General features: G+C 45.0%; 1 protein-coding gene across 1 annotated transcript in view; it reads left to right on the forward strand.

Moving 5' to 3' along the window:
• The window catches only part of LOC310950548 (teashirt homolog 1-like), a 34,174-nt gene extending 13,252 nt beyond the window's left edge, over positions 1 to 20,922 (forward strand). Inside the window, exon 3 of the mRNA XM_083918415.1 lies at positions 16,195 to 20,922. Within this exon, the coding sequence (XP_083774541.1) occupies positions 16,195 to 19,733 (3,539 nt within the window). The 3' untranslated portion in view covers positions 19,734 to 20,922. The remainder of the gene's footprint in view (positions 1 to 16,194) is intronic.
• The last annotated feature ends 2,484 nt before the right edge of the window (positions 20,923 to 23,406 follow it).

A 23,406-nucleotide genomic window follows, 5' to 3' on the forward strand; every position in this document is an offset into this window, starting at 1 on the left:
GTCATTTATCAAAGGGGCCAGGCGGGGGCCTTGGGAAACGTGCACCACAAAGCCTGAGAGAGTTCATTCCAACGCTCAACCCTCCCTCTCTCTCTCTCTCTCTCCCTCCCTCCCTCCCTTCCTCCCTCATCTCTACTCCCTCAGCCCGCCCCCGCCGCCGTTCACTCCTCGTTTTCTCTCCTCTCTACCCCCCCCCCCCCTTCCTCTCCCTTCCCGACCACCTCCACCCTCCCTTCTCACTTTGCCTGGTGCCAAAAAAAGGGCTCTGTAATGTTTTCTGTCTTCCCTGTACTCACACAACCACCATATGTGTGTTTTTGTATGCAGGGCTGCTCCACTCAATACAGGCACTCGATACCTTAAAGCAAAAGTCAGTCCAACTTTGAAGAACATTTGAAGGAATATATCTCCTTAAGAAAGCATTCAAAACCCTTCAAGCTAACAGTTCAACTACCTACACAGATTTTTTTAATACTGATATTCATAAAAATTCTCACCCAATGATGATATTAATAATACTTTAGCCCCAACGTTTTGGTTCTGAAAGATATTTAATGCTGCAACTTTACTTTGATTAGTGAAGTGTGTGTGTGTGTGTGTGTGTGTGTGTGTTATGCTCTACGGTAAGAGTTTGTTTGTGTTGCTGTTGCTGTTGTCTTTATCTGTTATTATTGTAGTCTTATTAGAGCATATTTGTTATCGTTCTCCCCAATATACTTTACCTGCTTTGCTGTCAATTTTATTCATTTGATTTCCTAGTGGTCTGAAAACATTTGTAGGCACACATACGCACACACACACACACACACACACACACACACACACACACACACACACACATATACACACACACACACACACACACACACACACACACACACTCCTCCATACCTACGACTGAAGAGTTCTTTGACAGAGAGATTACAGCCTCCCCGGCTGGTCGGGCCCCAGTCGGAGGTCTGCGGGGTCACAGCACTGCACGCTCGGGGCCCGTTTAATAACGCATTATGCTGCAGAACAGCTTGTACATGGGAACGCCTGTTGTAACTGATGTGTCAGTTACAATTGCAAGCTGTGTCAGTCCAGTCATGGCATGCCTATGTACAACTTTTTGTGTTAATGTCTTACCTCACCGCACACACTCCATTTCCAGCTTCCTCTCATCCATCATTGGCTCACCTTTCATTCTAACTCCTCCTCCACCCCCATCATCAGCCCTGCTAGGGTTAACTCCATACCAGCCACTTGTAGAATCAATAAACTATCTCACCTGTGTGCCCTTCCCTTCCTCCACCCTATCCAGACTGGGCTTCGGGAACACTGTAATCTTCCTCATGACCTGTGTATCTAACAGTAAAAAAGGCCTTGTTCCTAACCATTGAGCAATGTCTTATATTGAAGAACAAGTGCCACAGAATTAGAAGAGATCAAGGATCAAGTAAAATCAGCATGATTTCTGGGGGGGAAATATATATAAATAAATCATATAATTCTTGATCAATGTTATTATTTAATAACCAGCAGTGCATGTCTTATCACCATGAATAAATAAAAGTTTATGTATTTTTAAAAAAAGGCTAACACAACCCTGTTTTGGTTGCAAAACAGTATTAGATGGAAGGACATTTCCATAGGTTGTGACTTATAGAAATACACACACAACGTTTTGTTTCTCGAGGCATTCAGGAGACTTTCAACGCATAGTATTTTGATCCATCTTGCAAGCATCCGTCTTCTTTGAAAACTGTGCCCGCTCGCTTACTTTTACTTTCTAGTTCTAGACTAAACCGAGTATATTTCTACTTCTAGGCGTCAGTGAAAAATCTTTGGGTGACATACTCTGTTTAATAATTAAAATCTAACTCGGGGCAGCACGAGGTGGCGAGTAGACAGAGGGAGAGAGTAAGTGAGGGAAAAAAGAGTAAAAAGGAGGAAGTTGTGGGGGTGCCCTCCCGACAGTATAATGTTTCCTTGCTTTGTCTGCGGGGGTTAAAAGACGTGGTACATCATTAAGAAGCATTTTCAGTGGCGGCGTCACTGAGGAGTGACCCTTCTAACAGGTCATGGATAGTTCACTCTTTAAACCCCCCCAGCCCACTAAATACCCCCCCCCCCCCCCCCCCCCCACACACACACACACACACCCTCCTCCTCCCTACACACAGCATAGGTATGAGTTGAGGGCGGAGAGTTTCAGTCACACAGTGGCCATTCTGATAGCTTTGTTTTCCTTTTTATTCTTCTGGAGAAAATGCTCTTGAGCAGTAAAAGTGTTTCATTGATTGGAACATGCAGCCAAGTTTAGCTAAAGCCCGATAAAACAATCTCCTTTTCACTGTTCTGCTACTGTTCTGAAGCATATCTTCGGCACCTAAGAACAACTCAGCCCATGCTGATGCCAAATGTACATGCGTAACTATTCAACAGTGTTCATAAGGAGAAGTGGCTTTGAGATGCACAATAACTGGGCTCTATTTCTTCTCACCTTTCTTATTCAGCTTCTTCCTCTCTCTCTCTTTGTCTTTTCACCTCCTTCCTCTGTCCTCTGTGCATTTTAGTGTGTCTGTGTGTGAGTGTGTGTCGGGGAGGTGTGTGTCTGTGGGGGGGAGGCCCTTTTTCATTTGTCTTCATAAGGCTCATTTATTTTTGCAGCCAGATGTGAGCTGACAGACATCACTCAGTGCCTCCCCTTCTTCCTTCCATCGGCACCCTTGAGCCCCTCTCTCCCCATACCCCACCCTCCCGACTAGGAGGTCAGGCGAGCACCCCAACACCCCCCTGCCCCAACCCCCCACCCCCACACCCACAGTCAGCATTACAGAAGATGGATGTGTCTTTAAAGCAGAGATTGATTGTGGATATCAGAGTTATGGCGCCATTCATCACGGCCGATATTATTCAGACGAGTGGGATTGAACAAGGAGGTGGGACTCCCTGAGCCCATGGGTGGGTTCATGGGGGGGGGGACTTTAATAGATTGTAGATGAGAATGTGTGTCACTTTGTGTGTGTGTGTGTAGAATGAATGTGTGCTTATGTTTTATACCTTAATAAGTTAGCCTCACTTGGGAATTCTGGCATGTGCTCGCGTCTCACTGTTTCTCGTCTTTATTCTTGTCAGTGTGTGTGTGTGTGTGTGTGTAGCTGTCTGCATTGATCTCCAGTGATGTGATCCTCCTTCAGAGCCTGTTCTCATCGGACTCTGATTTACGGCTTCATTAGGATCCTTGTGCTACCTCCCCTTCTTTTGTCTCCCTGCTTTCGCCAGGTCACTCTTGGAGACACTCAGACGCAGACAACACACACTCTGTAGAGGGAAAAAGCTGCATCTGAAGGACTTTTCATCCCAACTGTTGTATAGTTTGTTTCTGTTCTGTTTGTCATCTTTCCGCATAATCTCTTATTATTCATCAAGGCTCAGCACCTCATTGTGCCCTGAGAGTTGAAGTGCTGTGGCGGTTTTGGAGGTGCTTCCCTACCCCCAGGCAGCCCCACTCGGCTGAAAAGAGCTCTCATTGTGTGTGTCGTCTTTTATGGCGCTGTCTGAAAGAGAGGGATGCACTCCAGTCGGCATTCAAATGCACGTGGTAAAGCAGCCAGCAGAGCAGGACAAACACCACAGGTTGTAAACGCTTTGAAAAGGAGAGTTTGTATGAGAGTGTGTAAGGGTGTGTGCATGAGGATGTGTAAATGTGAATGCGATGTGAGTGTTTGAATGTGTGCAGGCTCCTGACTGAAAGGGTTCCACTCTCTTTACCTCACCTTTTTCTCTCCCGATACAGTTCGCCACTTACTTTTCTCTTCTTTTTTTCTGTCTACCTGTCTTCTGTAGTTGCCTGAAATGACTTCTGTCTTCCTCATCCTCACCAAGAAAAGAAACTCAAAGTTTTTACCCCCCCCCCCCCCACACACACACACACACACACACACCATTATCAGGAGTCAAGTCATGCAGAAATGTAAAAAAATAAGAAGGTAATCACACTTTGTGCTGGTGCTTTTGTCGTCAGTCCGTGATGGAAATGGGTCTAAATATGAGATTAGAACCTGCCGGTGACTGATGCTATTAGGCAGATATGCCATAGACTTTACTATCTCCCATGAAGGATTAGCGCAAATTATACTGGGAGACAGGCTTGATTTCTCCTCTGCCTGGCTGGATGTGGGCATTTGAGGCACTCTAAGTTGACAGCGTCTGTCTCTGCTTAGTTCTCCGAGACAGGTTGTGTGACAGCTGATGCCAGGCGAGGGCTTAAAAAGTGTGTATATGTGGGTATCTATTTGTGTGTTGGACAACGTTTTGGTCTGTGTGTGCGAGTTTGAGTGTGTCTTTGTGTGTGTGTGTGTGTGAGAGTAGGAGAGTTATAAACTGACAGGCGAGTGTGTTTGAATGTGATTGCGCGTCAATGATGTTTTTTTTTCTCGCAAAACAGGTTCTTTTTGAGTTTGGTGACAATTGGGAAAGGCTAATTTTAAGCCTGGTGGCTTCCTCTTTAATTCTACACACTCTTATCTAACGTTATTTGAAATAATTAAAGTGTCTGTAAGACTGTCCAGGTGAAGCTGTTTTTGTAGCTATGAATGAGTAGGACGTCTGACCAGGTGCTGGATGTTTAAATCAATTTGTAGGAAAATGCTGATAAAAAACAAAACCTAGATAACAAGACCCATATGTTTCTCTTTTTATCCAAAACCTCACTTTTCTTCAGAAAGCTCCATCATGACAGCAAGCCGATGGCATCCATCATGTAGTGCATAATCTCAAATTGTTTGAACTCTGTTGATGTAACTGGAGGTAGGTGGTCGAGCGGTTTGTTAACCTCTCAGGAATGTTTGAGGGAAGATGCAAATGCTCCTTGTTTTAGCCCTGCTGTCTCCTCTCGGCCCGCTGATTTAAGAGGGTGACATGTCCTTTAATGTTGGGTAATAAACTGGAGGGGTAGATTTATAGGTTCAAGCCTTGTTTTTCCCCCACTGTTTCTGTCTTCTGGCTCCTATGACGGCAATACAAGTTCCGCCCTCACTACATTTAAGGTATTTTCAAAGCTACAGTAGTCACTTTAGCAGAGCCATTGGTTACTATCTTAGGCCTTGGCTATATGTCATACGGCAATTCTACAGCGAGAAAGTTTCCCAGTACACCCAAAATTAGCTTGGATTGAAAATCACCATGGATTACAGGTTAAAGACCTGAGAATCAAGGACATGAATTTCATTGTGATTTTTAATGATACATTAGCCCTGCTTGACATTTTTACCTGTGAAATACAACCAAAACACCCTCACATAGAACGGAAGGATCTTTACTGTACATTTAAAAAGACATTTATTCACTTGCAGCCCATATTTTGATTCAACTCGTCCTTACTTCTCCATATCCTCAGATTTGGGCTTTGTCTTCCCACTCATCCTCCTCCTTCCTGCTTAGTTTTCGAGGTATGATGCACAGCGGTGCTTCGCTATGTCAGCAGGACTGAAACAGGTCAAAGTGTAGTATGACTCGGATAGGTGTAGCGTCAGACTGGTATATACTTTATGTTTCCAAATATTGTCTGGATTTCAGCCAGACAAGACTGCCCACCTCTGGTATGATGTAGTTCAGACTTCTTCCTGACTACAGCAGGTGAATAGGATGTGTTAGTATTGGGTTTTTTTCAGGTGGCTGACCAGAAAATGCACCTCAGTGGGGTGTGGGAGGATTTACTCACCAACATAAGTGTGTAAATCCTGCCATGAAACCTGCATTCCCTGCCTTGCAGAGCTGCTAAATCTAAAGGACTGTCATTAATTTGGCTTTTTGGTTGAAATGCTGTTCATAGGCTTTTCTGACAAGACGGTAGTACAGTCTGAGGGGATACACCTAATATTGAAATGGTTTGAGCATGGTAGTGTACAAGTCATGTCTGTAACAGTACCAGCATCTTAAAAGGTGTCCTCTACAGAGGGTGCTCCAAATCAGTCTCATCCTCTCCTCCAAACAGTTTGACTGATCAGTCCGAGGCCTACTTTATTGCTGCCAGCATGGGACTCCATGTTCGTTTCTCTATTTATTTCCACAGCCCATGCATTTTTCCCCATATAAAGACAGTCTATGTCCAACAGTGTCACCGTGTGATGGATTGCATAGTCCTCTTCTCTCAGTAAGAGAAAGGGAGGATGGTGGAAAGAAGGAAGGAAAGAAGGAGGGAAAGAATGAGTGAGAGATTAGGAGGAAGCGGAGTGGCGTGGTGCAGCAGTGAAGGACATGGCAGCTTAGCGCTGGCCAAAAAGACTGTGCTGAACACCTGCTCCTGTCTCCAACGCCCCTTCAACCTCCTCATTACCTGTCAATCTATCACACGGCAGCCAGATCAAATGTCTGCAGCAGCCAGGACTCGCACAGGGAGGGAGCGGAGAGGGAGGGGGGAGTGAAGAAAGAAAGAAGGGAAAGAGAGGGACAGATTGCATGTCTGGGAAAGCAGAAAATGAAGGGGAAGTAAATGGAGCAGCTGCATGTGCATATTGAAGTTCTGTTGACAATTTAGAGTAAACTTTGTCCAGGGTGCAATTATTTAAAACTTCTGGAGGTAGTTTATCATGTTTCCTAAATTTAGAATACATGGAATACAGACTGCATGTCAGTCGGGCGTGACATGCACATGTGTTTTATCAACGTCAGTGGAGGGTTAAAGACTAAACGCCTTTATATATTGTCAGCATAATATTGTCACATACCAGACTTGACAACCTTAATCAGGCATTCGAGTTGTGTTCATTTTCAGTATCATTTTCAGTATACTATACCCCCTGTTCTACACAGTAGCATTTAGACCCCTGCTTGGCCTCGATTGGTGCCTCTGTGTGAAAGAGGTGAATCTGTGACAGGAAGGCTGGCCCTGGGGTTTCAGATTACAATGACAACACTGCCAATGTGTTCATGTATGTGTGAGTGTGTTGTAAACACATTTGTATACATGCAGATGTGCATTTTACGTGTTTGTTCAGATACATACAGGTTTATTTTGTGTGTGTATAGTGTACAGTGTGTTTGGTCTGCATTTGTACATTGTGTTTGTGCTTTAAAAGGCAGATGAATTTGAGCTCATCAAGGTACATTAGTGCACACATGACCAGTCCCAGCCCTCTATTTCTGATCCCTTTCAGTCCCTACTCCCTCTCTTTTTCACTCACTCTCTTTCTTTTTCAAGCTCTCTCGCCCCTCTCTCTCCTTTAGTGTGTGAGCTGTGGTGATTTACGGTAATTATCCATCGTTGGGTCATCTATCAGGCTGGCCGTTGCTAGGAGATGGAAGCAGCTGCTGCTAGCTGTTGTCTTGTCAGGGAAAGTGTATGTGTGTGTGTGTGTGTGTGTGTGTGTGTGTGTGTTTCTACATATTTGTGTATGTTTGTGTGGGTTTCCATGGGATTTGGGTGAGGATGCTTGTGGTTGTGTAGGTACGTGCAAGTCCAGGTAAAGTGGTCCATACTGATGTGGGGATTTGAATGCACAGGTGGCATAGAAGACAGATGAAAGAAAAGGAGTCGACGGATGGAGGGAAGGATTAAAGGACAGAGGGTGGGGTCAGAGGTTCGAAAAGGGCCAGGTGGAATTTGAGAGTGTTTGTTTGCTGGTGGTGGTGGTGGTGGTGGTGGGGGGGGGGGGGGTAGCTTGAAAAGCACAGGTGTGTGTGTGTGTGTGTGTGTGTGTGTGTGTGTGTGTGTGTGTGTGTGTGTGTGTGTGTGTGTGTGTGTGTGTGTGTGTGTGTGTGTGTGTGTGTGTGTGTGTGTGTGTGTGTGTGTGTGTGTGTGTGTGTGTGTGTGTGTGTGTGTGTGTGTGTGTGTGTGTGTGTGTCTGTGTGTGTGTGTGTGTGTGTGTGTGTGTGTGAGTGTGTGTGTGTGTTTGGAGCTCTATGATAAATGTGTCCAGGCAGATGGAAGTTGGAAGAAATCGGGCTTTGGGGAATAGTTTTAGTGGCTTTGAAAATTGCAAGACTATGTGTGTGTATGTGTTTTCATTGGGGGGGGGGGGTTGAAGGGCTATTTTCTATTGGCAGGTGATTGTCACACAGATGGGTGCTAGTTCAGATCCCTGCTGAGGGGCCTATTTCTCTTCATTTTGCCGTTGTTAACCACGGTAACCCATTGTGTTGCAGCCGTGTTAGGTTTCATGATCTAGGCACGCCATTCATGTTGGAGCAGACATGAATGCATCCAAATCCCACACACACACACACACACACACACACACACATTGAAAGGTCAACTGGGAATATTAAAGTATTAACACTGCATTTAGTGAACATATGAGGGGGAGTTTTAAAGAAAGTATAGGACATTACCATCTCAGCTAACAGTCATCGCTCACAACCTGCAGCGACTGTGGGATTGCTGAAATGTTTACTGCCAAACCATAGGGGAAACCATAAAAGTAATGATAATTATTATATAATTATTATGTTACATATATGATTGCTGAAGTAAATAAATAATATAATTCACTACTCTTTACTACCAAAACTGATAATAATAAAAATATATATAATAATATCAAAAAAAGCTAATTCACAAACTAATTTAAAATACAATAAAGAAGTTTCACAAAAAGTTCTCATTTGCTTGACAGATGTGTCAATGACAGCTAGGTATGATACGATACGTTCATATGAGCAACGGTAACTGTAAATAAAACCTCCACTCTGGGCTCTCCATACTGGCCTAATTATTGCCAGTTAGCATTTGTCATTGCGTTTAGGGGTGAAGATTAGGAACACCTCTCAATTAATCTACAATCAGCCTGTGTGTTAATTAGCTAACCTGTTCTAAGTGGCCTTCAGGGCTCTTGTGTAATTAGCTAAGCCACTGGGAAGCAGGTCTGTGTGTTGACATTGACCTAGAGAGTACACACGCGCACACAATACACACACAAGCACATATATACCGTATAAGACGCACAGTTGTGCAGATGTCTCCAGTCATGGTCAAGAGGGACAAGAACCACTGGCTCCAGATACAAAAGCAAACACACATACTGTGTGTTCAGGTAAAAACAAATGCTTAAACACACATGCAAACACACACACGACATACTTTATTAGTTGTTGGAAGCATGCCGTACTCATCCAAATATACATATTTGCACACGCTCTCAGTGATACGCTTGCACTGATTATTCCTCCCTTCACTATACGGCAAATCTGCATCCCTCAAAAGCATTCTTAGAAAAGGCAGGAGGGAAAAAAAATACATACTGTACTCCCCATGTACGCACCTCTTTTGAACATTTCCTCCTTTTCAAGTGCAACAACATCCCCACCAAACTAAACAGCTTCTCCATTGCTGTGTCGAAGCATTTTTTTTCTTGCTCACTTCAAAGCCATTTGTTTACTCTGCTGCCTCCTGACATTGTCTGTGGTAATTAAAGGAGCGCACTGAAATTTATGGTTTAATTATACAGGCCTTGTTATGCAGAGAAGACCAGGATGGGATGATATGCTCAATAAAAATAAATAAATTCCATGCGGGTTTATTGAACCCGCGTTTGCATGTAGGGTGCAATCGTTTCACGTGTTATTGTGTTTATGTGTTCATGTGTATGCATATGTGTGTATGTTTATTTATGTATTGCATCGCAGGACAGCAGCAGCAGCAGCAGCTCAGTGCGCAGTGTGAGTGGGTGAGAATGAAATAAAAAAATAAAAAAGCAGCCAGATGAATTGCAATCGATTGGCGCTGGTTCACTGTATTGATCCCTCAGCATGTTAAAGCCTGCTGTACTCCATGAAGAACACTCAGTCAGTGCCCCAGCCCCCTACTTCCCCCACCCACCTCCACCCCTTCACCAACTAACACATGGCTGGGTATACTGTAAATGTCTCCCTGTGTTGTTACTGCATGCATGTGTAAAAAGCTGAGATGATTGTGCTTGCAGCCCCTGTGTGTGTGTGTGTGTGTGTGTGTGTGTGTGTGTGTGTGTGTGTGTGTGTGTGTGTGTGTGTGTGTGTGTGTGTGTGTGTGTGTGTGTGTGTGTGTGTGTGTGTGTGTGTGTGTGTGTGTGTGTGTGTGTGTGTGTGTGTGTGTGTGTGTGTGTGTGTGTGTGTGTGTGTGTGTGTGTGTGTGTGTGTGTGTGTGTGTGTGTGTACATGCACAGTAATGGAGCGTGATCTTGGCTGTGGCCCACAAGCTGCTCCTCTGAACTGATCTTTGAGTTGGGTATAAATAGCGCTTGCTCTATAAATAAAACAGCAGAACCTTTCACTCTCAATCTCTCCCCCCCCAACATACACACACACACACACACACACACACACACACACACACACACACACACACACACACACACACACACACACACACACACACACACAGATTCAAACCTGTCCACTTGCCTCTTGAATGTTACACCTGCACAAATACCACAAAGGCATCCCATCAATCCATATATCATTGTGTCAGATAGAAGGATGTGTGTGACATAATTACATGACTGCATGACCTGTACCAGCTAAGCACTGACCTCTGACTCCACCTTACTTTACAGAACAAGGCCCCGCATCGATCAATAGTGTGCATTTTGTTATTTAGTTGATCAAATCGTCGTGCAACCTGAGCAAGTAGATGATCAATATCTTTCCCAAAATGGTGATAAAAGAGCATGAGCTGATCAAGAAATTGAACCTGAACCCCTCTGCTCTGCCCAGGAAGATTTTGTCGATCCGGCCAGTAGTTGTCGAGATACAAACCACAGACTGGCAGGCAATCCAACATTGACATCCTGCTTGCAAGACAAAACATGCTAACAGACTGCTCTCTAATGCCGTGACTTTACATAATGCTACCGGCCAAACTGTAAGTCAACATGACTAGAAGTATTTGCCTGGAGCCATGAGCGTGATCAACGGAAAGGCCGGTGGGGGACTGAATTTCAATAATACACAATTTCACCCCTAATCCTCCTGTTTGTACAGCACTTATTCCCATTCACACCACTTTCTACGTCAGTCCATTATGTAGCTATGTGTCTCAAGAACAACGTGTCCCATCCACCACCGCTGTCTGCTGAGCTCAACTCAGGCTAGAAATGTTTTGAAATGGGGAGGAGAGGGGGGTGAGAGATAAATTGGTACAGCGAGCTGGAATGCTGCAGCAGTTATTTAAGGCCCTGTAGGTGCTGCTTAGGCCATATGCTCCCATTATTCCGCTTGGGAGGGGCCCATGTGGGCATGTGAGCAAGGCTGGAGAGATGAGGAGGAGGATGGGAGAAAAAGAGAATGAGGGGGTGATGGAAGGGAGTGAAGGGAGAAAGGTAGCTGAGGAATTATTTTAAGGAGAGTCCCCCCTATCAAGCGTAGGAGGCATTTTAGGAACGAGATACCTGGAGAAGCCTGAGATGAGATGAGAATGAATTAGCTTCTAAAGTAAATGATCGCATTCACTCTCAATATCCGGCTCTCTCATCGTCGTCTTTGCATAATTCATCTCGTCAAATTCTGAGGTGTGACAGAGTATAATTCATGAACTCCTGAACTTCTCAGGTTGATAGCTTTTCTAAGGTTAGGCCTGCTCAATCATTTTCACATCATGGAGCTGCGCTTATTACGGATCTGTGCGGCACGCCTCCTCAAGTGTGTTTGTTGTATTGTTTGTTGATTTTGAAATGTCAAAAATATGTGACTGTAGCAGACTGTTGTGGTTACATTTTCCCCAAAAAATAATTTCTGTGTTAAAAAAACAAGGCCCAGATGCAGCTTTGTTATTAGCTTCATATCACCTTCTCTCTCTTGTTTCTCCCTCTCTCTCTCTTCTCCCTATCTTTACAGTCTCTTGTCAAACTGAGGCTTGTGTTCCTGATCAGGGCATTGCTCTCATGTTAGCCGCTTCACGGGAAGCACATCCCAGCATTCCCTCTGACACGCCGGCAGCAGCATTACCATAATTGGCTTTTCTACATGACGGGACAGAGGAAATAATAATGTCATTTTATTTACAGCCCTCTTGTCCCGGTCCGAGAGCTATCACCCCTTCCTCCCTCCTCATTCCTCCTTCATCCTCCCTCCCTCCTCACCACCGCACTCTTTCTCCTCTCCGCACATACACTGACATACACCCCTCCTTCTTCCCCTCCTCGTCTATCTCATCTCCCTCTCTCCCTGTGCAGGGCGCGAGTCTCGTTCTGCCACGGCGTGTAGGTCAAGCGATGGCTTTTTGATCAGCTCCTGTCCAAAGCCATCAGGGTTGAGAGGCACGTAATGGAGAGCAGGGTGACAAACAGAATCTGGGGAAGGAATAAGACTGCCAGTTTCCTATTAGGGGCCGGCCTAAACGGCCTCTGCCCCCCCAAACCACACCACCTACCCCACCCCACCCTGCCCCACCATTCTCCGCTGCGAACCCACTCCTACACTGCCTAAATCACATGAGTGAAGGGGCCCGTGATTGGACATTAGTGCTGCAAATGACTGCCGTGATTGCCCCCTCTTCCCAAACTCACATCAAATAAATAAAGAAATGTGTGTAAATAAATAGAAGGAGGGGTGTCAGAGAAATGGGGCTGGTGGTGGAGGCGGTGGTGAGGGGAGGCTGACTGGTTTCATCCCTTTCTTTTTCCTCTCTCTCGTTTCATCGCCTCTCTGCCTTTCTTATCTGGTTTGTTTGGCTTTGACATCGGCCAAATGGTGAAGCTCCGTGAGCCTGACAGAGAGTTTTATTGATTTAACAACCAGCAGACTCTCAGCAAAGCAAAGGGAGGCAAAAACTGGGTAGGGTGGAGAAAGTTTTTTTGAAAAGGAGTGATATGTTTCTGCTTTACGCCTTGCCAAAATGCTGACGTGTCCGCAGATTGTATTTCATTCGGTATCGTTTACAAAAAAATCAAGTCATACACAGTCAAGCTGTGTGTGAGGGCGAATGTTTTCGAGATGATCTGTACTTAGGTTGGTCATGTTGTCCCATTGTGTGGCCCAGTGTTGGGGCGTTCATCACAATCTTTTCATCTGAGAAACAGCATATCAAAATGTTCTCAACTCTGGTCTGATCCCTGAGAACTAGTGCTAAATGGACAAACCTGATCACTGCAAATGCAAAACCTGTATTGACATGTAGCATCCGTTATACAGTATATACTAGTTTTAAATCACAATCAAGGGTGCTTCTTTAAATAAGAATAATACGAAATGAGGCAGACAAGAACAAAACACACACTTGAGCTCTTATGTCTAATAAAATAAAGGTCTGTCACCCAAAGTATATTTGGTAGCCTGAGACATTCAAATCTTTGATTACATCTACTTTACAGCACCATAAAGTGTTTCAATCCATTTGTGCATGATGCATTTTTAAAAAGGCTCTTTTTAACATCCAAAGGGGCTACTACAAACCTTTTTTTAGTACTAATATTTTAGATGCTTTTTGTTAACAGCGTGTTAACCATATGAGTAGGTTGGAGATCAGTGATACACTTGGACGCTAATTCTTGCTTCCTTGGTGTGTATTGTTGGTGATCTTGCATGGCTTGTGGCGGGCTTGATCGCTGCTGCTTCTGACAGTGAGTCTGCAGAGCTATCCTGGCCACGCTGCCGCCTGTCTCCTTGATGGCGGCACGTCCCCGAGCAAAAGTGACAGGCGCTTTGGCGCCCGTGCAGATGGCCCTGCTCACAGCCATCACCTACTCGGCAAACCAAACCGCCAGGGACGGCACGGCAGCCCTGCCCCTTCCCGAGCCCGCCCCTTGCTGCTGGTGTTGCTTTGCATATGTGCGTCCAAGGCAAGAGAAAGCTTAATCTGGTAGGCAGTCAGAATCACACATCTTCAAGTTGCGGTGATTGAACAGATAGAGCTTATATGCGGCTCTCAATATTTTAGCATCCTGTCACAATGGATGCAGCATCTCAAAAGAGATGGGGAGCTAATTTATTTCAGATTAACGTTTGCCACGTTTAATCACTGACGTTTTACGTTTATGGTTTGCGAAACCGTCCACTTGCTGCCTGTGATTTTTACAGATGTCTGTCTCTGCCAGTCTTTTGTCAGTGTGCTTTTGATATCTCCCTCTTTGTTGTTTCCATGACAACATGGCAGGACAGGCATTGATTGACAGGGATCGTCAAAGGGTTCCCTGGCGACCTGCTCATTGTTCGAAGCCCCTCCCTGCTGCAGTCTCTGTTTTGTCACTCACCCAGTGATATTTCTGATCTCCTGCTTCTCATTCCTGCTGTCTGTGTGTGTATATGTGTGAGTGTGTATGTGTTAAGCACTGCCAACTATCGGGGGTTTAGCTATTTTTTGGCTGCAGCCGTTTTGAGTGACTCACATAGGTAATTCCTACTGTATGTTTGCACTGATCGTTTGGGCTTTTGAGGAATGGATAGCCGCTCTGCAGGATACTTTGTACTGTATATTAAATGGCTGATAAGTATTGATAGCCTCCTGTTCTGGAAGCGGGTTAGCGAGAGGGAAGGCACTGTAGTGGAAGACACTCTGCAGATGTGTTGTAGAGAGTACAGCACATAATGCTAATCTGCTGTGTTAGGGATTTTCAGGAGTTTTAGAAACTGTCTCGGTCTCAGTCTGTCAGTGGGATTGAAGCACAGCCAGGTTCTCCTGTAGTGCTCTCATTTCACTGAAATCCTGTCAGGCGTTAGGGGAGTATGTTGCTCATTTGGAGAAGGGTGTATCAGTAGCACACAGCAAACTAGACTTATAGGCAATAGTATGGTCGGTGGGTTTAGGTTTGCACTGTAAGAGCAAACATGCATGAGCTGCAGAGTACGTAAAGTACACACAAAGACACGGGAAGGTGAGCATGCGGGCAAACAGGCATTCGCAAACAGGCACTTACTGAAGCACTCACGCGCACACACATGCACATCATCACGCATTTACAGTGGATGGTGCAGCTGCTCACCTCCCCCACCTCTTCCACCCATCTCCTCTCAGGCAGCAGTAAATGTTGCCAGTGTATATATATCAGGTATTATGTCCACTTAGATTATGATATGACAGGTTAGCGTGCCGTTTGAAGCTGACAGCACATCTGTTTCATCAGGAGAGACTGATACTGGCATCTAGGACACACATCTCACCATGCAGGAAGGAGATAAAGGAAGAAGCTAGGGGGCCGTCTTTCCTGTCTCCCTGCCTTGCTCATCCTCTCTCTCTCTCTCTGTCTCCCTCTCGTTCTCTCTCGTCTTTCTCCCTTTTCTCTTACACCCTGTCTCCCCACCCACCAAATACACCACCTCCTACTCACTTTTTCTTTCTCCCCCACATCTTCTTTTCATTCACTTGTTCTCCCCCTAACCACCTCCTCTCTCTCCTACTTATTGACTCTTGCTTCCCTTGAATGCAAACACACACACAAAGACACACATTTACATACACATACACAGGGTCTAACCTTATATCTAATTTGCCTTTATACATTTTACTGTTAAACATGTTACATTTCAGCATTGTTGACTTCCCTTTGACTTTCCTCTTTGAATCTGTCTTTTGGTTAGGCATTGTCCATGACACTCTGGATCAGAGAACAGTAGTAGTATTTTTGAATGCCCCAGACTCCTTCCTTTAACAATTATTGTGGCATTCAGAATCCAAGTACCATTGTTTTGCCATTTCCTGCTCATCAGCTCAAATGAAAATGACCTTCAGCTCATCAAAGAGGGTTAGGAAAAGCTCAAATATCTTCAAATTAGTGTTTGTTTCTGTCCCTCCCTGATCAGTTGCATAACCTGAACATGTGAGGAGCGGAACTTTACTGACTGGATGAGTGAAAGGCAATAAAGCTAGGGGAAGAGAGCAAAAAAGAGAAGGGGGGAGTTGAACATGCAAGCATGCAGCTGGCTAACAAGGCCAAACAGCCAGTCATTTCCTGGAGAACAAGAGGCATGTGTGGAGGAATAGGGAGTTGGGAAGGAAAAAGGACAACTGTCAGAAGCTCAGTGATTTATTTTTCCCTTGGAGGCTTTTTTCACCACTGGCTTTCAGAGCCACATGTGTGTGAAATACACACAAATTCATGCATGCATGCATACATACATACACACACACACACACAAACACACACACTAACATTGAATGAGAGTAAAAGCTTTCCCATCGTCGAGTATTCATTTCATGTTATTTTGACAGTGGTCCTGTTGATGTGCAGTAAATCTTTAATTTCACTGAGCTGACCTCTTTTTCTTCTCTTCTTTTCTGTCTCTTGCTCTCTTGTTCTATAGCGTACATGCCCGAAGACGAGCTTAAGGCAGCCGATCACGATGAGGAAGAGCACCTGCAGGATGACGGCCTCTCATTAGACGGCCAGGACACTGAGTTTCTGTGCAACGAGGAAGAGGAAGATGTGGATGGAGGCCAGCCATCTAGTTACAGAGACTCTCCACTAAGCAATGGCACTAACCCTGATGCGGGATACGGGTCTCCACTCAGTGATGCCAGCGACCGGCTGACGGACTTCAAGAGCACCTCTTCTAGGGACGGTCAGGAGAGGGAAAGCACAGCTTTGCCCTTCCGCCCCAACAACGGCCTCTCTTTCCAGGATAGCCTGGCACAGATGAAAGCCGTCTATGCAAACCTCATCTCAGATGCCTCTTGGTCTAGCATCACAATGGACATCATGAAATCTAAACCTGCTGCAGCTGGCAGTGTCAATAGTGCCCTCACCACTCCAGAGCCTGCCTCTACTGCTTCTGTCTCCACAACTACGACCACAAACAAGAGCAGTGGGGCCAACATGACTAGCAGTCATCATAATGGCAGGAGCTCCAGCACCGCTGTCAACCACACAGGCAGCGCAAGTGGTAATACTAATGGCACAGCAGTTAGCTCTGTTAGCAGCCACAGTACAACCAGCTGTGGTGGCAGCAGCAGTGGTGGGGTTAGTAATGGTAGTGGTGTAGCCTACGACTGGCACCAGGCAGCGCTTGCCAAAACTCTTCAGCAGACCCCCTACCACCTTTTACCAGAGCCCAGCCTCTTCAGCACAGTGCAGCTCTACCGACAGAACAACAAGCTCTATGGTTCTGTTTTCACTGGTGCAAGCAAGTTTCGCTGCAAAGACTGCAGCGCTGCCTATGACACACTGGTAGGTTTAACAGTCCACATGAATGAGACGGGCCACTATCGAGATGACAATAAGGACAAAGAGGAGGACCAGGGAAAGCGCTGGTCCAAACCACGTAAGCGCTCCCTGATGGAGATGGAGGGGAAAGAGGATGCTCAGAAGGTGCTGAAGTGCATGTACTGTGGCCACTCATTTGAATCTCTGCAAGATCTCAGTGTTCATATGATCAAGACCAAGCATTACCAGAAAGTGCCTCTCAAAGAACCAGTGCCAGCCTTGGCCACTAAACTGATGCCCACTTCTGCTAAAAAACGAGCTATCCATGATGTTATAGTCTCCCCATGCTCCCCAGACTCTGTCCATGCTGGTAGTGGTGGGGGTGGTAGCTTATCCCTTGGGGATGTTGGCAAAGATACAAAATCTGCAGCTAACCCCTATGTTACGCCAAACAACCGGTATGGCTACCAGAATGGTGCCAGCTACACATGGCAGTTTGAAGCTCGTAAAGCCCAGATCCTCAAATGCATGGAGTGTGGCAGCTCTCATGATACACTGCAACAGCTGACTGCCCACATGATGGTTACTGGTCACTTTTTGAAGGTTACAAATTCTGCATCCAAGAAGGGCAAACAGCTCGTTTTTGATCCAGTGGTGGAAGAAAAGATTCAGTCTATCCCACTGCCACCAACCACCACCCGACTCCCTGTTCCCAGTGGTGTTAAGTCCCAGCCAGTGTCCCCTGCCCTCTCCTCTGGCTCGGAGGAAAAGAGGGAAGGAGGTGAGGATGAAAAGGTTGAAGGCCTTGAGCCAGTGGAGAGAAAAATCAAGGAGGAGAGAGATGATTTAGGGGAAAAATCTGAGACTAATGCCACATCATATAAATACCTTAGAGAAGAAGATCTGGAGGAGGCACCGAAAGGAGGTTTAGATATTCTTAAATCCCTTGAGAACACAGTATCCAGTGCAATCAGCAAGGCCCAGACAGGCACACCTACATGGGGTGGCTACCCTAGCATTCATGCAGCCTACCAGCTGCAGGGTGCCATGAAGAGTTCTGCTACTGTTCTACCCCCAATGGTCCAGAGTGTCCAGATGCAGCCAATGTTTAACAGTGGCTTACGAGGCCTGGTGACTGACCCCAATTCAGTCATCCACTCGCCTCGGAGCCCTTCCTCCCCTACACCCCTCAGGAGCAATGTCACTGCCATGGAGGAGCTTGTTGAGAAAGTGACAGGGAAAGCTGCCACTGTAAAGAAAGAAAAGGATGAGAAGATGGTGAGCCTGGAACGATGCCGGCCCCCATCGTTAGTAAAATCCCCCTCTCCTGCACTGAGAGATCAGAGAGAACGATTAGCATCTCCAAATGACCTTTCTGTAGGTAAACCATCTGGTATGAGAAGTAGCAGCCCAGGCAGTGTAGATTCAGAGCTCATCTGCAAGAAGGAGCCAAAAGAGAGCCCAGTAGATGGCCACCACAACCATTCAAAGAACGGCTCTGAAGTGTGCCAATCCCCAGTAACTAATGGCAACAGTCTTGGCATAATCACAGATCACTCACCGGAAAGTCCTTTCATCAACCCTCTCAGTGCACTCCAGTCAATCATGAACACACACCTGGGTAAGGCCTCCAAACCAGTAAGCCCAGCTGCAGACCCTCTATCTATGCTTTACAAAATAAGCAACAGCATGATGGATAAGCCAGCTTTCAACCCAATTCCTCAGGGCAAGCCAGCTGAGCCCATCAACCACTATCCGTTATATGAAAGCAGTGACCAGCCCATAGACCTGAGTAAAAATAAGGCCAACAATAACAGCAACAATAACAATAACAACAGCCCTAGTGTGCTCTTGACCAACAATAGTGTAAATGGTAACAAACCCCTCATTTCCCTCCCTGACTCGGTCTCCTCTCCTCTGAGAGAGAATGCTCTGATGGACATTTCTGATATGGTAAAGAACCTCACTGGGAGACTTACGCCCAAATCTTCAACCCCATCCTCCATCTCAGAGAAGTCAGATGCTGATGGCAGTGCATTTGAGGACGCCTTAGAGGACCTCTCCCCAGTGCAGAAGAGGAAAGGGAGGCAATCCAACTGGAATCCACAGCACCTCCTCATCCTCCAGGCACAGTTTGCCTCCAGCCTGAGGGAGACCTCAGAGGGCCGCTACGCCATGACTGACCTGGGCCCCCAGGAAAGGGTCCACATCTGTAAGTTCACAGGCCTCTCCATGACCACCATATCCCACTGGCTGGCTAATGTCAAATACCAGCTGAGACGGACTGGGGGCACCAAGTTTCTCAAGAACATGGACTCGTGCCAGCCTGTGTTCCTCTGTGGGGACTGTGCCTCCCAGTTCAGGACTCCCTCCGCCTACATCGGCCACCTGGAGTCTCACCTGGGCTTTAGCTTGAAGGACCTGTCCAAACTGTCAACTGAGCACCTTCGGGAGCAGCAGGCTGCCTCAAAGGTGATCACAGACAAAATGACATTCAGCAGCCCCCTGTCAGCCTTGACCACGGCAGAGGACGACACCGGCTCTGTGTACCAGTGCAGACTTTGCAATCGGACATTCGTCAGCAAACACGCAGTCAAACTGCACCTCAGCAAGACCCACGGCAAGTCTCCAGAGGACCACTTGGTGTTTGTCAGTGCTTTGGAGAAACTGGAGAAGCTAGACAAGATGGAGAAGGTTTAGGTGGGGTCTCAAGCTGAGAGTAAGGACTGACAGCTGTGGAACTGACGAGAATTTCATTGCACTAAAATGACATTGTTCACAGTTACTGCACTGGGCCGAACTGAGCCGCCAGAAAAAAATCGGTCTTATTATTTTTTTGTTGTGATAACTGCCTGACTGGACCATGTCTTTTCATGTTGATTTGTTTTTGTTTTGCCAAGCTTTTTTACACTTATTTTGTAATATATTTATATGCTATTTGTCTGATCTGTGCATGTATTTTAGTGAATCAAGGTTAAACACAAGATTTTAATCTTTTCATGGCAAAAATACAACTACTGCTTCAATGGTAAAAGTGGTGAGTGGAAAAATAATTGTGGGAAGAGAAAACTGTATAATACTTGATATGAAGAAGGTGAAAATTAAATGTATACACCAAAAGAATGAAAGAAGACCCTGAAAGACTGAAGTAGCACCTTAGACAGTTGAATTTTCAATCTGTAAAGAGAACATGTTTTGAGATATCTTGCATTTGTCAAAATCAGATTGATTTTAAAAGATCAAAGATGATCATTTCTCCCCCTTTTCCTTTTTGGGTTTCTGTCACTGCAATGTTTCTGATGATGAATGGCCTGCTCATAAATCTGTCAGTGTATTAGAAAAAAGATCATGTGAACATTTGGAAAAACTGAAATGCTGCTTCTGGTTAAGAGTCAATCAGTGAAAATGAATGGCCGTCAGTATGCAAGTTTGCTCAAAAAAACTTTTCCTTGTTGTGAAGTGTCACCTTATAGCAATTTTCCAGTTGTATGGTTTGTTACAACATTCTCTTTCTAAATTGTGCCGCTTTATTCAACTGTAAAGAGAACAGTCCGTTTCATGTAAATGATTACCAGTAAAATGTCAGTACTCCATAAGACATATCTTACCATTTGAAACAGCTCAACATTCTTTGTATCTTAAGGTGTGTGCATTCTCTAACTTTTATATTGTGATTTTATATACAAAAAGGATAAAACATAAAAACAGATGGTGTATATAGATATATGCTGTAGAGCTACAAAATGTCCTTTTTTAAAGAAAATACAAATTTAGCTTCTTTGGCTTGGTTTACAGAAATGATTTTAATTATAATTGCATCCAATTTGATGCATGAAATGGTGTGGAAAATAAATAAGCGATGCACAATGACTATACATTTCAATGTTTTATCGACAATATTGTAAAAAAAAAACTTTTTAGCACCGATTAGTTTGTTTCATTTCTTTCTCAATTGTAAAATAAACCCCAAAGCAGTTGTTAACAGTCATACATTTGTGGTTGTGTGTTCATTTGTCATGGTGGTGCACCAAACTCAACATGTATAAAATTGAACTCTGTAGCATTTGCTTGGCGGCAGATTAAAGCGATCATACCCATATTAAATTCTAACTCAGCGTAATAGGATTTCTTTTTGGGGGGGTTATTCTTGTGCACTGCAGAGGTGAGATTCAGAATGTCCTCGTCTAACTGTTAGAAGATGTTTTGTGTTGTGCAACAGGCCAGCTTTTATGTTTACACATTTTAAGAAAGAAAAGTCACTGGTGTCATACTTATAACTGATGACTGAGCTGCATCACACTGCCGATGATTATTATAATGATGAAGATGACGGGGATGATAAGTCTTTAAGGGTGCCTATTGTATTGTAAGAACCTCATGGTAGGCTTGTGACTGGCCTTCGGAGGGCCCGTTCTCAAAGCGTCAGTGTTATATTAATGACGGCAGTGTTCTTTTGCCTGTCTGCTTGGAACAAAATCAGATGGGTGTCTGTTCTGCTTGATATAGCCTCCTGACTGGCCACACTAAACCAACCAATAATTAACACAACTGTTCATTTGATACATGCTGAATCTGTCCTTTCCTAGAAATTCAGTATATCGTGACATTGCTTTATGTGGTGGAGGGCATAACTGAAGTGAGAATATAATCAAAACAGAATTATAACTTATGCAACTTATACTGTATGTAGAACTTCAATCTGATATTTCAGACTCCTTATCAAGCAAAAGGTGCTCGCATCATTACACCAGAGCCAGAATCTTAACCACACGTACACCCTAAATGCTGCATTTTCAACTGACTTATTTAAGAAGGTTACTTCAAAGAAAACAAGTGTCACTTCAGTGTGAGCGGGTTCATTAGCTGAACCTTTTGATTTCCACAAGTGGTGTGTGATTGTCTGAGGTCTGTGAAAAATGTAGTTCAGTACAGAAAGCTCTAAATAAATGTTTGCATAGTTGCTTATAGAGCATGACAGAGTATGTCTGCACCTTTTGACTATTCAAGCAGCTTCTACATAATCTCAAGCCAAGTCTTTTAAATCCACAGCTTTCTCATCACTTTTTGCAAGTTTTCTCTGCTTTGTGTGCTGTTGTATTTCCTTGTGTTTCTACACCATGGCCTTAGCATTTAGCTTTAGTGAGAGCTGAAAGCAATTTGTTGTGTTCAAGGACCTCTGGATGACCCCAGCAAGTTGAGGGGTATTCTTCCTCAGGCAGCCCTGCAGGTAAAGTGTCTGCATCAGGAATTTGATCTCTCATCTCACCCTCATGTCTCAAGTTTCTGATAGAGTACTTACAGTGCCAGCCTTTGTATGGATGCCGCCATGCTGCAGTGTTATGACTTCCATTTCTTGCACTCACAACATGTCTTGTGTCGGCTGAGTCAGTCACACACATTCACTCTCTCAGCTATATTAGCATGAGTGTCTTTGTGCAATTACACACCTCCTCGATCTGGCTGCACCTCGCTGTGTTGATACATGGATTCAGTGACAAAGGAAACACAGGCAGAGGGCAGATTAGCCCGGCTGAAGATGCAGCTTCCTCAGAAAGGGGCTGCTAGAGTTCGGTTATAAAACAAACAAGGCAGATAAACAAGCAACATTTGGAGGAGATAGTGTTCCCTGCACACCAGAAATAAAAAACACCTTGTAGGTTTAATACCCCACAGCTAAACCTGTAATTTTGCTGTGCCGTCAGATAGCTGCTGAGCCGATAGAGACTCTTTCCTGCTTTGTTAGAGATCAGTGCACTGTTTCCTGTGCGTATTCTATGTAAATTACATGCGATAATCGCCACGCACGGCACAATGCTGGTTCCCGTGGTGCAAACGGAAACCGAGGGTAGATAAACGCAGGCTGGGCCGATTTGCATAGCCTTTGTGTTTTGGGCGCTGCTGAACGTGAGCTCTGAGGATTGGTAGGGATTTCCTGAAGGTTTTGTATAAGTAAATGCCTGCTTCCTCACAGGGCTGGGACCATTATGTACAGCAGACAAGGGTGGGTGTAGACAGAGGGCACAAACGGAATAACAAAATTACCTGGGCTGGTGGGAACACGGGAGGGAGTATTAACCTGCATAACTCGCGTCTGCCTCTGCCTAGATAGAACAGGGATGTATGGGTGTTTGCTTGGGAATGTACTCTTTACACTCAGATTCTGTACATTACATCATTACAAGTATGATATATAGGTATATATATGTGTGTGTGTGTGTATGTGTGTGTGTGTGTGTGTCAACTGTTAAAGACAATGATAGAGAGATGCCACTAGGAGATCGGTGTCAAAGTGATCAAAGTGAAGTTTAATAAGACGGCATGTTGATCCTAGGGCTTCTGGTGTTTGATGTTTCCTCAGATGTTCACTAAAGCT

The sequence above is a fragment of the Echiichthys vipera genome (assembly GCF_963691815.1).
Source record: "Echiichthys vipera genome assembly, chromosome: 8".
Lineage (NCBI taxonomy): Eukaryota > Metazoa > Chordata > Actinopteri > Perciformes > Trachinidae > Echiichthys > Echiichthys vipera.